The sequence below is a fragment of the Daphnia pulex genome, chromosome 6 (assembly GCF_021134715.1).
Source record: "Daphnia pulex isolate KAP4 chromosome 6, ASM2113471v1".
NCBI lineage: Eukaryota > Metazoa > Arthropoda > Branchiopoda > Diplostraca > Daphniidae > Daphnia > Daphnia pulex.
This window is the reverse complement of record NC_060022.1, coordinates 3,962,950-3,980,418: the sequence shown is the minus strand read 5'-3', so window position 1 is coordinate 3,980,418 and position 17,469 is coordinate 3,962,950. Positions and strand designations below refer to the sequence as shown.

General features: G+C 40.5%; 5 protein-coding genes across 12 annotated transcripts; 3 read left to right on the top strand and 2 right to left on the bottom strand.

The window, feature by feature from the left end:
- The first annotated feature begins 283 nt into the window (after positions 1–283).
- LOC124195865 (flocculation protein FLO11-like) lies at positions 284–4,681 on the top strand. The gene is made up of 4 exons (XM_046590484.1): positions 284–861; positions 2,434–2,739; positions 2,978–3,837; positions 3,904–4,681. The coding sequence occupies exons 1-4, from the start codon at positions 574–576 to the stop codon at positions 4,304–4,306; spliced, it is 1,857 nt and encodes a 618-aa protein (XP_046446440.1). The 5' UTR covers positions 284–573; the 3' UTR covers positions 4,307–4,681.
- Positions 4,682–4,946: 265 nt separating this feature from the next.
- LOC124195859 (protein polybromo-1-like) lies at positions 4,947–16,802 on the top strand. Of its 7 annotated transcripts, none has more exons than XM_046590466.1 (22): positions 4,947–5,095; positions 10,468–11,398; positions 11,461–11,576; positions 11,642–11,755; positions 11,812–12,086; positions 12,145–12,440; positions 12,507–12,680; positions 12,745–12,865; positions 12,931–13,098; positions 13,158–13,363; positions 13,420–13,599; positions 13,663–13,835; positions 13,898–14,100; positions 14,164–14,690; positions 14,758–14,933; positions 14,988–15,160; positions 15,225–15,780; positions 15,838–15,988; positions 16,052–16,122; positions 16,185–16,241; positions 16,312–16,444; positions 16,513–16,802. In XM_046590466.1, exons 2-22 carry the CDS (start codon positions 10,503–10,505, stop codon positions 16,739–16,741), a joined length of 4,995 nt encoding a protein of 1,664 aa, XP_046446422.1. In that variant the 5' UTR covers positions 4,947–5,095; positions 10,468–10,502; the 3' UTR covers positions 16,742–16,802. The 7 variants fall into 7 exon arrangements, with proteins under 7 accessions (XP_046446422.1, XP_046446424.1, XP_046446423.1 ...); XM_046590468.1 differs by having other exon boundaries at positions 4,954–5,095; positions 11,464–11,576; XM_046590467.1 differs by lacking the exon at positions 4,947–5,095 and adding an exon at positions 10,221–10,351.
- Positions 6,057–7,631, bottom strand: LOC124195867 (short-chain dehydrogenase/reductase family 42E member 1-like). The gene is made up of 3 exons (XM_046590487.1): positions 7,265–7,631; positions 7,133–7,198; positions 6,057–7,057 (listed from the first exon to the last, which is right to left on the bottom strand). The coding sequence occupies exons 1-3, from the start codon at positions 7,485–7,487 to the stop codon at positions 6,225–6,227; spliced, it is 1,122 nt and encodes a 373-aa protein (XP_046446443.1). The 5' UTR covers positions 7,488–7,631; the 3' UTR covers positions 6,057–6,224.
- Positions 8,386–10,124, top strand: LOC124195866 (short-chain dehydrogenase/reductase family 42E member 1-like). Of its 2 annotated transcripts, XM_046590486.1 has the most exons (4): positions 8,403–8,515; positions 8,596–8,757; positions 8,860–8,925; positions 8,990–10,124. In XM_046590486.1, exons 2-4 carry the CDS (start codon positions 8,706–8,708, stop codon positions 9,823–9,825), a joined length of 954 nt encoding a protein of 317 aa, XP_046446442.1. In that variant the 5' UTR covers positions 8,403–8,515; positions 8,596–8,705; the 3' UTR covers positions 9,826–10,124. The 2 variants fall into 2 exon arrangements, with proteins under 2 accessions (XP_046446441.1, XP_046446442.1); XM_046590485.1 differs by having other exon boundaries at positions 8,386–8,757.
- Positions 16,746–17,468, bottom strand: LOC124195870 (succinate dehydrogenase assembly factor 4, mitochondrial-like). Its single transcript, XM_046590493.1, has 3 exons — positions 17,247–17,468; positions 17,041–17,148; positions 16,746–16,979 (listed from the first exon to the last, which is right to left on the bottom strand). Exons 1-3 carry the CDS (start codon positions 17,299–17,301, stop codon positions 16,810–16,812), a joined length of 333 nt encoding a protein of 110 aa, XP_046446449.1. The 5' UTR covers positions 17,302–17,468; the 3' UTR covers positions 16,746–16,809.
- Between the last annotated feature and the right edge of the window lies 1 nt (position 17,469).

The window sequence follows — 17,469 nt, the reverse complement described above, 5'->3', positions numbered from 1 at the left end:
CGATACCCTCGGTTGGCTTTTGAGTCGACTAAGTCTGAGGAAAGGGAGGGCCTTAACCAGTTGATGTCATCGACTAGCTGACGTCATTCCGCCAAGAGTCTAACGAATAGACTCGGCTAAACTCGCAGCCTTAAGTGGTCAAAAAGGCTGCATCAAATGAGAGAAAAACAGGCAATATTACATCTGCACACTTTTTATTTTTTGTTTTTCGGCGCGCCCACCGTTAATTATTTGCTCAATGTTTTTATCGCGTGCTGCCATCTCCTCCATCTTATATACAGTCCCATATATTTGTTTGACGTTAAAGCAACCAAAACTTGCGCAACATTCACAGCCCGAAAGGACGAGAACCGACCAGAGAGTTTGCGATGTGGCAACACGGCGTCAAGGCGGGGGAAATGGAAGACGGTAGAACAGTCTGGTAAAAATGTGGGCCGTCCAGTTCGTGAGTTGAAGTCAGCCCAAGGAGGCGGCGCGTAGTATCATCCCGAAAAGAGCTTTTTTGAAAAATATCCATATAAAACAGTCACACATTGAACGTTGAGCTAGTCTCTACTTGCAAAGAAATACGTCATGTTTCATCGCGATCCCGGTGCTGAAGAAGACTTAGCTTCAGATCAAACATTCGCTTGGCCTCCATCCGGATTCCGCGACCGTCGTTCCCACTTTGGCCGGACAGCCGCCGACCCGAGCGCATCCGCTTCAGCTTCAGCTTCGTCATCATCTTCTCCGTTCGGACACAGCACAGCCCAGCGGAAATCAAGTGACCAAGTCATCCAGTCGTTAAGAGACGAGCTCGATAAGCATCGACAAATGTTCTTCGATCGTTTGGCACCACAGTGGGAATCGACCGCTCAACGGGTAAGTGTCGTTTATTACGAATTGTTTAGCTAGTTTGTTTGTCCTTTACCAGACTGTGGAATATATAATGCCTCGCATTCAGTCAAGTAAATCTACATCATCTTTCATCCTTTCATTGCGTTTCCGTTGTTCTCGGTGGCCCTTAAACGAATTTTCTGGAAGCTATAGCCTCTAGAAATAGTCGCCGAGACCATATATGGGTGCATCTCGTCAATTGAAATGCCTAGCCCATAACATATGTACGCGCAAGAGAGAAAAGAATAAGAGAAAATCCATCTTCTTCGTTTTTTGTTCCCCAGCTCGACATTCACGTTAGAGAAAGTGTTCACATTCAGATTTCTTCCAAACTTTTCATCTCCTCCGGGCTTTCCAGTGTTCCTACATGTATTTTTTTGGTTTTTCTACCTCTCTCGGTTGACCTCCTTTTAGTCCTAACATTTGGTTCTACGTAATAAGGTTTTTGTTGGAAATCAGCCCGCCTTGTGCGCGTTCTGCGTCTACCGTTCCAGCTGGATATGCGAGTAATGTTTCCACACACACAAAAAACTGCTGTGATTTGGCACAGCAGATCCCTAGTATTTTATTCGTATCGATACGATCCCCTTTTTTTGTTTCATGAATAGCACACACGGATTTGGCTGGGCTTATTGGTTATCCCGATCGATCGAATGATAAAAACAGAACAAGTAGATAGGGACACACACAGCCAACATGTAAGAAATGAACTGGAAAGATAGCTTTTTTCGGCATCCCCTGAATTGGACATGACTTTAACGATGGGCTCTCGGCCTTTTTTGTTTCGCTCGGTAGCGACGGTATATAGCAGTACTCCTTGAATGGCCACGGTTATGACCATCAATTGTGTGGAATCTCGTCCGTAACGATTCGTCGCTAGAATTTTTGCAATACATAACTGGATGGAACTCCCAGGAGTTGTTCCGAGACGAATGCATCATTTTTTCTCTCTCTCTCTCTTCCAGGGTCGAAACGGGGACAGATGCAGAACAGATAAAAATAGAGAGACATGAAAGCGTTGAATCAGTTCCAGTCGAAAACTCCCAAAAAACGTCTTCCCCTTTTTTTTTCCCCGTTATTACTCAACAATTTCTTTCTTTTTTAACTTCGCCCTTGGTACGACTGGCGAAACTTGGGCTCGTAAAATGTGTTCAAGTTATCACCTTCAAGGGCTGCGCTATCGAGCGCAATTTGGGGAATAACAATAACACAAGAGAATAACCCGTGCGCGTTTCAGTTGTGCTGGGCAACAGCTCTTGAAGAGTGCCTAGTGTGTATATATGTGGCCACTCTAAAATTAAACGCCCGTCACTTGGGTTGATCTTCCCACCGATACGGTTCGGAAAAAAAAAAGAGAGCGTTGGGGGAATGCCATTTTGGCACGTCAAACTACTCGGCGATCAATGAGGTCAAACCAAGGTCCATGTTTGGATCGAAATTTGATTTGTTCCACATTTATTATATTCCTAGACGTGATGTTGTCTTTTTTCTATGCTGGGTATTATTTTTTAATTAGCAATTCCGAGTATAGCTCTCATTACGTTGTTTGTGTTTTAGACGGGATTCCCATTTACGGACACTGCTCGACGGGTGTTCGATAGGTCCGTGCCGCCAACACACCAGCCACCGCCACCACATCATGCCAACTACGCCTTCCATCAAGACGATATTCCGGCGTGGATGACTGAGGATGACGCCGATCTAGCGGCGCCGTTCGGACGGGCCGGAAATCGGCAGCGTTGGCCCTCTAGTGGCAGTGGCCGCAGCGCCGGAAGCAACTCGAGCGCCGGCAGCAGCGGCGGCGGCGGCGGCGCTCCAGCAGCAGAAACAGCTACAAGGCCAACAACAACATCATCTGATTTGGTATTCAAATATTCCGAGTCTTGTTATCGTGCTTGGGAAAATTTCCTCTATCGATCGGTGTATTTGCGTCATTTTACCCAAAGACGATTTGAGTTCCTAACGCCTAGGTGTAATAATTCAACATTTCATTTGGGTTGTTGGATCGATTTGGCTTGGCTGACCTTTCACGATCGCTGGCCGAGCTATGATTCATGTACGGTCTATCATTAATCGCTTGATTATTGCGCTATTTTGACAGGGTTCAGCCCAGCAGCACAATAAAATGGGAAGGAGCGACTCGCCCAGCACTCGACATCGCATTCCCAAACAAGCGGCCAGAAGTGCCACCGGTGATTTCCCACCCGGCAGTCCAGCGGCGTCACCTAAAAGTGGATTTTGCCGGGCAAGTTCTGCTCCTCCAGTCGCGCCACATGTCGCTGACAATGGCGATCACAATAATCTTTCATCCGGCAGTCCTAGACGCGTGTTCACCACAACTCTTAACCAACCGCAAGCGGGCGGCGGTCATCCTATCATCAACAGCCAGCGTGAAAATCAAGCCACAGATTCGCCGGGACTTGGGCGGCGCCATCCAAACGTTCATCATGTCAACTCCACTAGCAGCAGCAGCAGCAGCGGCGGCAGTAGTAATAATGTCCGTCACATTCCCATCATGGTGGAGGGTCGAGATGAGCCACTACTTCCTTCCGTCGCCGAAGAAGGGGCTGGTCTATTCTCAGCTGCGGAAAAGCGGAGCAAAACAGCCATCCCGATGCCTTTCTATCCGGCGGCGGCAGCGGCGGAAAAGACAACAGCTCCGCCAGTCACACAAATACCAATTTCGGTGACGACCAGCAGCAGCAGCACTCCGTCAACTGACAAAGCGGCCAAACAGAAAGAGGAAGTCCGGGACGCTTCCGTGCCCATTCCTCTTCCATATGATCGATTGTCGGATGACTCTGGCAAATCCGCCGGCTCCTCGGCTTCAGTCGATCTCCAAACGGCCAATGATTTGGAACTCATCGAGCGGATCCAGCGCGAGACGGAAACTCTCCTTCCCCGTATCGAAGAATTCCGTGGCGACCGTCACGATCGTGGATTCCTATTCCTCGATGAAATGTACTCATCTCAAATTCATAGCTTATTTACAACACCATTGTGATTTTCTCTTTGATTTTGATACAGGCTGACGAGATTGTTACTGAAACTGGACAATGTGCAAGTGGAGGGTCGAGATGATGTGCGAGTTGCGCGCAGGCAAGCGATCGCTTCCATCACTCGCTGCATCAACTTACTGGAATCCAAACTTCTCCACGGCATTGAGAGGTCTGACGTAGAAGGAACCGAGCCGGCTACCGTCAATAACGATTCACAGCAGCGGGAGCCAGACGAGCCAATGATAGAGGGAGAATGTAACGATACCAAGACCGAGGAGCTGCAACCCAATGATGTTGTAATGGCAGATGTTAATCTGCCAGCTGTACCGCCATCACCGACAAGACATGTAACACAGTTGATGATCAATATCAACGATCCGACATGCGCCCCAGCAGAGCCGAGCGCAGCCCCAGCCGCCGCTTTGGAATGAATAATTAACCGATGGGAAATGAAATGCGTGGGATGATTCACCCAGCGGGCGGAGAGAATACTAAAACAAAATAAAATAAATGGTTACAAGTATTATTATTTTACCCAAGCACACACACACACACCCTAAAACCAATCTAGCAACTATCACGCCAATGGACGTAATTGTGATACAGCAGTCGACGGAATTTCCCTATCTTGACAACACAACAGGGTGCGTTAAATTGGATGGCCGGAAGCAACTTGATCGTTTTCTCCTTTTTTTTTACAGTTTTTTCAGGAATGCGTGGATTCAAATTAAATGTGTAATGCTATAAAAGAGAACGCTCAGCGAGCTGAGAAAAAACAAAAAAAATACAAAGGCGCTATAACACAGGTTCTTGAATTTCACGGTTACTTTTACTTTTCACACCAGCGTTGCAAATCTAGTTTGATCGGATTACCTAGTTTTATTCGATTTATTTATTTTTATTATTTTTACCCAATAATTTGTATTGAATATTTGTTTTTGTTTAAAGATAAATTCAATAAAAAACTCGATATAATAATTAAAAAAAAATTTGAGTCAATTTTCGACTCATTTTCGCAATCTGGCAAATGCAAAATTGGGCCATCCCACATTGCAGACTACAATTTAGCGAACGACACATGTCGTGAAAGTGATAAAACACTTCTTGCGTGCAACGTCTTTCTTTTTTCTTTTTGTGTGAGTAAATAGTAGAAATCAGAGATCAAACCTACAAAGAAATAGTTTGCGCAATTCACAACGAACATTCTACTTTTTTGGCAGGTATTATCTTTATTTTGTAAACCTGGGGGGGGGGGGTGAATTAGTGCAAAAAGTTGGCAGAGACAGATAGACACAGACATAGCTTTCTTTCTTGCCCGGCTGAGATCACCATATCAACCTAATTAGAAGAAAATTTGAAAAAGATTGATGGAGGCATCATTATATATGTTTATCGCAGAATTTTCTTGTCCAACATAATCCATGTGAACAAGTCACTATTGGTGGTTATCGTTGGTGAAGCAACTTAAACACTCCATGGTTAGGTTTTTTCAAAACTTTTGTAGATTAGGGGAATTTATTTATTAAGTTTTAAAACAAGATAAAACTGATTAATAAACTAAATATTATTTAGTTTGTTATCTTGTTTAATGCAAAAAAAAACTTTAGGTATTCCTTTTTTCGAAAAACTTAATTTTTATTTCGTCTTTTCTTTTTTACCTTAAATTGTAACGCTATTACACAACTCACTGATATGGGAATTTCCAGAACTTTTCAGTTGATGGCCATCTCAAAAAACGAAAGGGAAATTCTAGAAAGTGACAGAAGATTCTTTTTGCTGTCCTAGTTAATGTGTCAGATACTATATTTAAAAACAAATAATTAATATTTATGACGATCTGGGTCTGGCTTTGTTTTTAACCAACGGCTTAGATTAGAAAACTCGTTATTACACCAAAATTCAAACGAATCACTTTTGGCCTCCAAATGAATAATGACCAAGACCCACGTAGGCAGGCAGGTGCAAGATTCCTGGTCTGAATGTGTGCGCGTTTCTCCGAACGAACGACCACACCTGCGGGCTGATTTCATTCAAACTTTTTTGAATTATATACCTCTATTTTAACCGTGACCTAGTTTGTTTGGAGAAACTTAAATTTTGATTTTGCGTATCAGAAGAAAAAAAATTTGCGTGAAAACATTTCCATCTAATGCGTTTTGAAATAAATCCATCGAAACATAGTTAAATCAAACTCCGTTTATTATTAAAGAATTCAGTGAGTTTACATCTTCACTTCTTTGCTAATCAAGAGTACAAGCCATACCTTTATAACTGTAGAAGTACAGATAATAAATATGTTATTCTACCCATAAGAAACATTATTAAAACCAAAGAATACCAAAAGTTCCATCACCATTCATTTTCAGATAAGCAATCGATTATATCAGATAAGTCATTTGGTTTTAACGGATGGTAGTCCAACTCTTTTCTGGCTTTGTCAATAGAAAAATAGTGAGTCACTACAGATTTTTCAAGTTCAAAAGAATTCAAAAATGGAGCACATTCGAAAAATAACGCTGACCACAGACTGCAAACGCACATAATTAAGAAAACGAAAAAGTTCATGAGCCATATCGGGACTCGAATAGCGGGAAATGGCTGGCCGTAATACTCGTAAATAGGTTTCATGTAGTCGAAATATGATATCGGTCGTCCGTCAGACAGAAAAAACGCTTGGCCTCCTATTCCAGGAGTCTTGGGATCAGGATCGACTAATTTCAGGGCCGCCTTCACATGCCCTTGAACTGCGTTGTCTATTCCGATCCAATCCACTAAGCTGCCGTGTTTATCATGGAATTTGAATGCAAGCAAACCATTGCGGATGGACCAAACAGTGCGGGGCAAAGTTCGCACTTCGTCGCGTCCAATAACGGCTGTTAATCTAAGTGCGCACGTTTGCAGATCTCCACGTCCGTTGCTGGTAAGAACTAGCTGCTCGGCAATCGTCTTTGTTTTTGAGTAATGATTACTCTGCTTGTGCAACGGGTAGTAAGGTAGACTTTCATCGCCGTTGAATATTGGATGTCCACCAAAGACCACGTTGTTGGTGCTTGTGTAGACCAGTCCTCTGCAGTTGTTCTTGACGCAAGCCTCAATCACGTTACGTGTTCCGTTGATATTTATCTCTTCCACCAGGTGTGAGTGACTAGGCATTTGCTGAACTCCAGACATTCCATAACCAACTGTTTAAAAAAAAAATCCCACATGATTTTCGATCTGCAAATGTGTCGTTTTAAAAAGAGCTCGTATACGAATACCTGTATGAATGACGCAAGTGACACCTTGCGTAGCTCTCAATAATATATTGATGTCTCGTACGTCTCCTATTATTAAAACAAAAATATGATTTGTTTTTCGGCGGTTGACACAATTTGAATAACGAAAATTACCTTTAACAAATTTCATAGTCCCGTACGAACAGGATATATCTTCCAATTCTTCTCCATTGCCATTGGGAGAAAATTCCAAATTGGAATCCCATTTTTTGTTTGGGTAATTTATGTCCAAAAGAATTACTTTGTGTTTAAGCTGAAGAAGTTGTAAACCTACGTGAAAACCAATGTAACCTGCACCGCCCGTGATCAAAAACGTGCAAGAATGTTCGTTGTACATGTTTGATGTAAATTGAATTTAAAAAAAAAAAAGTAGAGATGGAACAAACGAATAGTCTGAATCACAACGTAGCTGGTTGAACAATGAAATGGAGAAAATCACAAACACCAAATATTTATAACTAACACTTTTCTTCATTTAAATATACCCATTCCACTAAGACAAGTAGGTAGCCGTTCTTTCATATAGGATAAAACTTGTTAAACAAGTTTGAGTTTTGTTACTAACCTACTTTGTTACGTTTTTCATTTTGGCGGTAGTACGAGAAAACCTCTCTAAAATTGATCAGCATAGATCGCTAATAGAGAGCAGCCTGTAGAAAGATCACTACTTCCCTCCCTTGATTTCAGGGAGGAAAGTAGGGTAATCAGACTTTTTAAAACATCCATCGTGTACTTAGTGAAACATAAATAATAACGCTAGAGAGGTAAAAAATGTACTCAAAAAGTCTCGAAGAGTTCCTGTAGCAGCTAGCAAACTGCGTAGATCGAGAAATTTTTATTTCGTAATTTTCTACTTCAATGCCAAAAAACTATTTTCAAGTTTTCGAAAGGTATTTTACGTATCGTATCTCCCTATTAGGTTGTTTGAATATTTATCGCTCAGACCTTTCCAGTTTTCGACAGAGGCCAGAAAAACGAGAAAGTAAAAACTTTCCGGATTGGATTGATCCCCATGAACTTAAAAAGTAGCAAAAGTTGACTCCGTATAAAAGTAAAAACTTGATTTTTTCACCGTAAATCTGATTGAAATACGTTAACCACAGGTAAAGACCACGGTGGTCTTTATCTGTGATGTCAACTCTCTCTGTCATGATCATGGTCACGAACATGTCACGAATCACGATGGTAGATATTGTGATATTGAATTGAATGGACTTGACAACGGCGTTAGGAATGAACATATATATTAGCAGACGATCGAAACCCAAATAGATAAGCACTTATGTATTCATCAATACTTGTGGCCTACTTTAACTTTGATAATTTGTCTGTTGTCTCATCACGAGATCATTACTAGCTAAACAGGTATCATTAAAGTATGGACGGTCAACCTGCTTACAAGTTTCTCATAACGGGTGGCGGCGGTTACATTGGTTTCCACATAGGCTTACGACTTCTTCAGCTTCAACATGAAGTCATTCTTTTTGACGTTAATTATCCTGCCAAAAAATGGGATCCAAACATTGAACATTCAGTCTCACACAACACAGATGGAATGAAAAGCGAAGAAATCTCTTGTTCCCATGGAACAATGAAATTCATCAATGGTAATTTACTCTCTCTAAAATGGTTGCTCTCCAGTCTCATTCATTTTTCAAAATGTACCGTAGAATGTTATATTTATAAAATCATTTAATATGTATTCAAAGGAGATGTAAGGGACATTGATAGATTATTGGAAGCAACCCAAAATGTAACATGTGTTATACATACTGGTAAGAAAATTTTTCATATTTTTTTTTCTCCATTTACTTAAACTTATTTTTGAATTATGCACAGCTTCATATGGAATGTCTGGTCGGGAACAAATGCCACCCTACTTTGACAAAGTAGAAGAGGTTAACATAGTCGGAACACGTAACGTCATCAAAGCATGCGCCGAGAACAATTGCAAAGGCCTGGTGTATACAAGCACATACAATGTTGTCTTCGGTGGAGATGCAATACTCAACGGGGATGAAAGTCTGCCTTATTTCCCGTTACATCGTCACGTTGATCATTACTCTCGCACAAAATCAATTGCCGAACAACTAGTCCTTACCAGCAACGGACGCGGAGATCTACACACATGTGCACTTAGACTAGCTGGTGTTATTGGGCTAGGCGAGTCAAGACACTTGCCACGTGTGCTTGGTGCTATCCGTAAGGGCATGGTACGATTTAATTACTACGACGAACATGGTGGAAAGGTCGATTTTATTGGGTTAGAAAATGTAGTTCAAGGACATGTAAAAGCTGCATTAAAATTAGCAGATATCAATCGCAATATTCCTGGAATAGGCGGCCAAGCGTTCTTTCTATCTGATGGATGTCCTGTCAACAACTTGGAATATTTCAAACCATTAATGGAACATTACGGACAGCCGTTTCCCACTACCCGAATACCTATGTGGTTGATGTACATTCTTGTTTTTTTCGTGCATTTTGTTTACAGTGCTATTTATCGATTCATCGACTTTACTCCTTTTCTCACTCCCGCCGAATTGTTCAAGACAGGTGTTACCCACTATTTTTCTATAGACAAGGCTCGCAAACAGCTGGATTATCATCCCGTGAGACCCAATGACTTATCCGAAATTATTACTGATTTGCGAGAACCGCATCGATCTTCGTGATTTCAGTTCTTGACTAAATTTGCGTTATAGTAGAGTTTTATAGGGAATTTTTACGGGTTAATTTTCTGCTATCCAAATAGTTATAATATTTGCAATGCCAATTCACATTATAAAAGGGTTTCCTAAATTGCATTATTATTATATAACATGTAATACAGAAGCTGGGTTGGAGAAATCAAAGTTTAAATAGGGTCCAAATTATTCTGTGATCTTTTTTTTCTTATTACTTTAACATCAATGCCTCCTTTCCTTCCTATTTTGGCTGTTTGGGTTATTGGGTAAATATAATATAAAATTTGTTACTTTGCGATTATTTGCATACACGTACTATATAAAAAAATGTTATTATTTTTTAAATTTTTCTGTAAAAAAACCATTATAAAAAAGAAACAGTGCATCATCAAATCCCGTTTAGTAAAGAATACTTTTGGCGGGATTTCAAAAAATCGATACGAAAAATTCACTTTTTACACTTGGCAACGCTTACGCACACTATACAATAACGCCAATAGCGTCCACAAAAAGGGTATTTAGTTATTTACATATAGGCGTTTCGTTTTCATTTTTTAACGATCCTTTAACCCTCGTGACAGTCCCTATTATATCTCACGTTTGTAAAGATTGTGCATTTTTGTTTCGCAGTTTTCTGTGAAGTCGACAGTTTCGTTCCGGAAGAAATGGCGGAGAATTCAAGAAAACGCCGCCGGCTCGACCCTATCGAAATTTGCCAGCAAGCTTACGACGTGATTCGAAACTTCAAAAAAGAAGACGGAGCTCTGTTATGTGATGCTTTGATTAGAGCCCCAAAGAGAAGACAAGAGCCTGCCTATTACGATGTTGTGTCAAACCCAATTGATTTGTTAAGAATTCAGCAAAAGATCAGGACAGATGAGTATGAAGATCTGGACCAAATGACTGTGGATATTGAGCGGTTGGTTAAGAATGCCAAGAAGTTTTATCCAGAACATTCAACGGAATACCAAGATGCTTGCACTTTATGGGATTTGTATAAAAAAACAGCTGATAAAATCAATGAAAGTGAAAGAGTTGATGAAGTACCTGAGGTAAAGCCAGTAAAAGAAAGAATCGTTGTCAAGTTGGGACGACCCCCCAAGAAGCCTGTCAATGTCTCTCCTATTGAATCAGAAGATGCAGAGTCTGAAGAATCGAGGGATAATTTTTCTTCGTCTTCTTCCCAGCATTTAATTGATGAAGATAACATGTACGAAGAACTTTTTGCAGCGGTTATGAATGCCACTTCATCAGATGGAAGATTACTTCACTCAGTCTTTCAGCTACTGCCATCAAGAAGACTTTATCCTGACTACTACCAAGTTATAGAAAATCCTATTGACTTAAAACAGATAGCCACAAAAATTCAAGCCAATGAATATTCTAATCTCAATGAAATGGAAAAAGATTTGAATCTTCTAACAAAAAATGCATGCAGTTATAACGAACCTGGTTCCCAAATTTATAAAGATGCCAAATTACTGAGAAAAACGGTATCTTCTCGAAAAGCCGAAATTGAACATTCTCGTCACACTGGAGGCAAAATTAGCGAAAGAATTAGGTATGAAGCTAATATACTCCATTTAATTTTCTCTATTAATAAATATATTTTTTTGGTTATAGAAGTAAGCGTGCCAGAGCAACTCAGTCATTATCAGCAATTACTGCTGCCCTTCAATATGACGACTCTAACGACGAAATGGGTGAAGCATCTAAATCATCCGACTTATCTTTTAAAGGTAGCACTGTCCTTATTCTCGTATTTGAAAAGATTAACAATTAATGAATTTGAATATCAATTTAGATGAAATCGACGAAGATAGTGAATTGGGTGGTTCACATATTCGTCCAGATGACGCTGATTCAAGCCCATTCTGGCAGTTGTACGACGCTGTCCATAATTACGTCGATAACCAAGGTATTTTGTTGTTAATATAGTCTGTTTGAACATATCCTAATTCTTTTAACTGATAGGAAATGTATTATGCGAGCCATTTTTAAAGTTACCCTCCCGCCGTCGTTACGCGGACTACTATCACGAAATTAAAAACCCCATTTCTCTGAGTCGCATCCGTTCGAAATTGGCTCGGGAAGACTATGGCAATCTCAGTGATCTTTCTAGTGACCTAAGTCTGATGTTCGAAAACGCTAAACGGTACAACCGACCTGACTCGAAACTGTTCAAAGATGCTGTGAAGCTTCAACGGGTGATGCAATCAAAAGTCCAGGAACTTTTAGCCGATGACGAGGTAATATTTACAAAACGAGTTTTTGAATGAATGCATCTCATGCTTATTTCTTTATTAGAGTTCTGATGGAGAAATTGAATTCACGCCTAAACGTCCTAAAGGTCGCCCCCGTCTTAACGCAACACTACCAAAAGCCACACCTAAAGTTCGCAGCGATGTGGATAACGTGCTACGTAAACGACTACGGATTCTTTACCGTTGTTTGATGGACTACAATCCTACGGTGGATGATGGGCGTCAACCAATCTTAGTTTTTATGGAGAAACCCTCTAAAAAATTGTACCCCGACTACTATCGTGTGATTGCGGAACCGATTGACATGGTCACTATTGATTCCAATATAAAGAATGACAGGTTAGTGGAATGCTCAATAGATTAGCAAACATTATATCTAACTTAAACTATGAAATCCAAAAATAGATACACTTGCGAAGAAGAATTATTAGATGATCTTCGTTTAATGTTCAACAATTGCCGACAGTACAATGAAGAAGGTTCTGTTATCTATGAAGACGCCAACATGCTAGAGCGGGTCCTTCTTGACAAAGCTCGAGAACTTGGGCTTGCACTGGCTGCTTCCGCTAAACCTAAAAGGTGAGTTTTTTTAAATGACTTTTAAAATAATCAATTCATAATTGAAACGTCTGTGATATTTCAGACGCAGTCGCGGTCCAAATCTTCAGCAAAAATTGAAAGCACTTTACGAAGCTATTAAAGAACACAGAGATTTGAAAGGAAGACAACTAGCTAGCATTTTCGTCAAGCTTCCCTCAAAGACGGTAATGCGGCCCGTCAGCAATTTTGTCTTCCCTTTTTTCTAACGTGATTTTGCTATTTTGTCTAGGAGTACCCTGACTATTATGAAGTAATTAAGAAGCCTATTGACTTGGAAAAAATTGGACAAAAAGTTAAAGCTTCTCATTACGAAAATGTCGAAGAGCTTTTGGCTGACATTGTGTTGATGTTCGATAACGCCTGTCGATACAACGAACCTGATTCGCAAATTTACAAGGTACCCTTGTGAATATAGTAGTAACGCGCAAACTCTTAAAACCTCTTTTGATCTCACAGGACGCGCTCACTTTACAGCGAGTTGCATTACAAACCAAGATTCAACTATGTGAAGACGAAGGACTAGTTCCCGATGTTCGTGCCGCTGTTCAAGAGCTATTCACTTCCTTGTTTGCCGCTGTGTATAATCATCAAGATGAAGAAGGAAGATGTTACACTGACTCGCTGGCCGAGCTACCTGAACACGACGAAGTCGACGGGAAGAAGTAAAATTTCAACTTTTAATTGTAAAACGAAATGCTTAACTTAACTTTACGTTCAGGATTCGAGCAATTTCGCTAGATCTTATTAAGCGCCGTCTAGACAAAGGACTCTACCGCCGACTAGACGCCTTCCAAGAAGATATTTTTCTTTGCTTTGAGCGAGCTAGGCGACTTTCTCGAACTGATTCACAAGTTTTCGAAGACTCCATTGAACTTCAATCTCATTTTATCAAGCAAAGGTAATAAATCCACCTTCTGATAATTCATATTTGAATGTTACTAAAACTCAACTCTTGCATTAGGGGTGAATTTTGTCGGCATGGAGACGTGCTCAGTTCTCCAGCACTTAATTATAGTCTCAAACAACTTTTAGCCACCGTTGAGGCTGTTCGACAAGAAAAACTACCCAAGGAACAGCCAGAAGAAGATTTGGAAAATAAAGATCTTGCTGCTCCTGCTGCTGCAGTTTCTGACGGTATGTATGCATAGTGCCTTGTTTATTGTGCTCATCCATTCTTAATCGATTCATTATTTAAGGGCTAGAAATGAGCTTTAATCAAGAAACGTACCGCGTCGGAGATTTAGTCTACGTCGAAGCTACTGAAAGAAACATGGAAAACCATGTGTATTTGATCGAGCGTCTCTGGACTGCCAACGACGGACAGCAAATGTTTTTGGGAAACTGGTTCTGCCGTCCTAATGAAACATTTCATTTAGCTTCTAGGAAATTTCTTGAGCAGGTTGAAGTTCAGTCTTTTTTATTTTGGGATCTGTTTTATCTGAAACGATCTTAATTATTTTAGGAGCTGTTCAAGAGTGACATGCGTTCGGCTCATCCCTTGAGTCATATCCGTGGCCGCTGCTGTGTTCTCAACGTCAAAGAGTATTTCAAATCAAAGCCTGAGGGATTTGCCGATAAAGACATCTACGTTTGTGAGTCGCGATACTCGACGAAAGCTCGGATGTTCAAAAAAATAAAGGTGTGGACGAGCTTGCAAACACCAGGAGTCGTTTTGGTGCCACGTGACCAGCCCTTAGAACCGAAGCGGGTAGTGTCTGTATTTCGCGACCGCATCGAAAAGCACAAAGAAGAACTAGCAGAGTTGGGTGAAGTAGAGAAAATGGCAGAAAAGGAACTTGTCAATGTCGCCGTCCCTGCACCTGTGCCTTCTGATGGATCCTCGGCACCTCCTACGCAACCTGGAATGAATTATTACCAACAGTTAAACATCCCTGGTCACACTTTACGCACTGGTGATTGTGTTTACGTTCGAGCCGAAAACGGAAAACAGCTGATTGCACAAATTGATTCTATGTGGATTGATTCGGAGTATGTCAAAAATCAAATTTTATTTCTGGAATAATCTGATGATAATTTTCATATTTTAATTTCACAGGAATGTTGCGTTTTTTCATGGCCCCTGGTATGTCACTCCGGCTGAGATTTCGACTCAGATTACTGGTCGCGTATTTTATCGTCAAGAAGTTTTCCTAAGCTCGATCGAAGATACGAATCCACTAATGAGCGTCGTGGGGAAGTGCTGCGTCCTTGACTTTAATGATTACACAACATGTAAGAGCGATTGTATTTCATAACAGAATTCTAAAATAACTTGTTTGCATTCAGGTCGCCCAACAGAGCTAACGGAAAGCGACATCTTTCTCTGTGAATCGTTTTACGAGGAATCGCGTCGCCAGATTAAGAAACTTCCTCGTGATGGCCTTAAAAAGTACACTCATAGTCCGGCAGTTATACGAGATGAAATTTACTTCTTCCGTCGTCCAATTCAGCCTCAGAGAGTAAAAATCCTTTCTTCGTTAATAGTTTCTTTTGGAAATGAAATTTACATAATTTCTGTTTTAGGAATCCTCATCTTTAATGACGAAGCTAGCTGGGGATGAATTAACGGAAGATTCAATGGATGGAGCTCCGCCATCAGTTGGGTCAGACAGTTGCCCAGCATCAATGCCGCATACTCCATCCTCTTCGTCCCTCAATACCCCGTCCGTAGTGAAAAAGCCCATCAAAATATTTCAGAAACGTATGGTTACTGGCTACATCATTTATTCGGGCGAAGTGCGCAAAAACTTTGCAGCTAAAAACCCAGACGCAACTTTCGGTGAAGTCAGTCGACTGGTGGGTAACGAATGGCGAAACTTGCCCGCGCACGTCAAATCTGAATATGAAGAGCGGTCACAACGAGTTAACGAAGAAACTGCAGCCGAAATGGCTCGCAACGGCACAGATAGCACACCTTCTGCGTCTGGGACAACTTCGGGAGATGCTGTACATCAAGGAGATGTTATTTTCGAATGTTTCTGGAAAAAGTGTGACTGGCAAGGGGAAGAAATTGGCGAATTAACCGAACATTTGCTCTCAGAACCTCATGGTCACGTATTGACAACAATCAATCCTAACGGTTCGCAACTATTATCTTGCTTTTCATGAATTATTTATGACAATTATGTTGTTACAGACACGGAATTCCAATGCATGTGGCGAGGGTGCAGTCGCATCCGCAAGGGAGTGCCACCGTTCCCTAAAATGGAGCGTCTTTTACGACACGTCAGGGAGATTCATATTGTAAAAAATCAAGGACGCATTGTATCTCCTAATGATCGCAACAAGTATATAACTTTCCTCAATTTTTATGCAAAAGCTAGTTTATTTAATTGCATTTTATTTTTAAGAAGTTTCAATAGTGCCAAGAAAGTAGCTCGCCCAAGCACCACTCCAGGTTCAACTCAGACTAACGTTTCAGGTGAGTACAGTTTAAATTTGTTATATCAGCTCGATTTAATAACTATTTTTTTGTTTTTATAGCATTCAGTACGAATCCAGGACCAGCAAACGTTATTTCACATCCACCAACTAATTCAGGTTCCGTGCTTTACACTCCCAGCCGTAAGGCAAATGACTGGTGTCTAACAAGTTTTATTTTACAATTTAGTTCATCAGCCAATTGGTCATCAAGTCCAAGTTCAGAATACTGCGCAGCAATCTCGTCAAGCTACTGGTGAACCAATTTTCGTAGCTGTTCCACCAAAGCCACAGAGACTGTTACATTCTGAAGCCTATATCAAGTATAAAATTTAAGATTTTTTCCCCTACAGTCTTACCGTTTAACCAAATGTATTTTATATTTGCAAAGGTATATTGAAGGATTGCACAATCAATACCGATACATCTCAAACTGGGATAAGAGCTTGCGCGCTACTAAGACAGCAGTCCCTGATGTAAATCGACTACCTTCTCATTGGCTTGCTTCAAACACACAAGCAAAGCCCGACGCGAATGGTCGAGATACTCTTTCCACACTTTGGGCCTTACGGGAACATATGTTGAAAGATACATTAAACATTTCAAATTTGTTCAATTGATGTCTATAATCTCAAGTTTTTGTATTATGTGTTTTCAGCATTAAACTGTGTTTGACAAAGATTTTATCTTAAAAATCACTAACTCTACCTTTCCTTTCCCAGTCTCCATATCTTGTTGGTTCTGGACCCTTGGGTCCTCCAACTTCACCTGTTGTTGGATGTGTGTTATTTGGCCATGGTTTCAAAGGTTCTTTTTCTTGGTAAGGATGTTGACCTTCTTCCAGCTCATCAAGTTTGCCTTTTAAAATATTATAATTGCATCAATTAGCTAATCAACAACAATTCAAGTTGAAACTAACCAATGGGTGTTTTGACTCTCTTTAGTTTAGCAGCTTTAGTTGCACAGTTCTCTGGTTCATTCACTGATGATGAAAAGTAAGAAACACGAATGGGGGTTACAGTCTTTCCTGAATTTAAAGCATAATATTAGTGAACATAATAAATTTATAGCTATTGCTATTGATTAGGGATTATATAACATGAAAAACAAAATTCGAGCGCTTACGTAATAAAGATTTTAGTGTAGCCATTCTCAAAGATGCTATTTGTGTGAGGTTCATGTTTAATCTGGTTCTTGACCTTGAGGTGTTGTAATCAATAACACACTAATATAAGATTTGAAAATTGAAACTAATGTTTTTTTACTCGAATTCTAAGAATTCTGCATTTGCATTAACTAGCATATGCAAAATTGTAATGTGTTATGACAACCGAAGCAGACGACAGTA

Bases quoted from the DNA above. Each gene is read 5' to 3' on its own strand.
- LOC124195866 (XM_046590485.1), top strand. From the start codon at position 8,529: ATGGACGGTCAACCTGCTTACAAGTTTCTCATAACGGGTGGCGGCGGT. The intron at 8,758-8,859 runs GTAATTTACTCT...ATGTATTCAAAG, and splicing joins AACAATGAAATTCATCAATG to GAGATGTAAGGGACATTGAT. The intron at 8,926-8,989 runs GTAAGAAAATTT...AATTATGCACAG, and splicing joins AACATGTGTTATACATACTG to CTTCATATGGAATGTCTGGT.
- LOC124195859 (XM_046590466.1), top strand. From the start codon at position 10,503: ATGGCGGAGAATTCAAGAAAACGCCGCCGGCTCGACCCTATCGAAATT. The intron at 11,756-11,811 runs GTATTTTGTTGT...TTTAACTGATAG, and splicing joins TAATTACGTCGATAACCAAG to GAAATGTATTATGCGAGCCA. The intron at 12,866-12,930 runs GTAATGCGGCCC...TATTTTGTCTAG, and splicing joins TCAAGCTTCCCTCAAAGACG to GAGTACCCTGACTATTATGA.
- LOC124195867 (XM_046590487.1), bottom strand. From the start codon at position 7,487: ATGTACAACGAACATTCTTGCACGTTTTTGATCACGGGCGGTGCAGGT. The intron at 7,199-7,264 runs GTAATTTTCGTT...TTTTAATAATAG, and splicing joins GACTATGAAATTTGTTAAAG to GAGACGTACGAGACATCAAT. The intron at 7,058-7,132 runs GTATTCGTATAC...TTTTTTAAACAG, and splicing joins CACTTGCGTCATTCATACAG to TTGGTTATGGAATGTCTGGA.
- LOC124195870 (XM_046590493.1), bottom strand. From the start codon at position 17,301: ATGAACCTCACACAAATAGCATCTTTGAGAATGGCTACACTAAAATCT. The intron at 17,149-17,246 runs GTAAGCGCTCGA...CTTTAAATTCAG, and splicing joins TACACTAAAATCTTTATTAC to GAAAGACTGTAACCCCCATT. The intron at 16,980-17,040 runs GTTAGTTTCAAC...ATATTTTAAAAG, and splicing joins GAGAGTCAAAACACCCATTG to GCAAACTTGATGAGCTGGAA.
- LOC124195865 (XM_046590484.1), top strand. From the start codon at position 574: ATGTTTCATCGCGATCCCGGTGCTGAAGAAGACTTAGCTTCAGATCAA. The intron at 862-2,433 runs GTAAGTGTCGTT...TTTGTGTTTTAG, and splicing joins GGGAATCGACCGCTCAACGG to ACGGGATTCCCATTTACGGA. The intron at 2,740-2,977 runs GTATTCAAATAT...CTATTTTGACAG, and splicing joins CAACAACATCATCTGATTTG to GGTTCAGCCCAGCAGCACAA.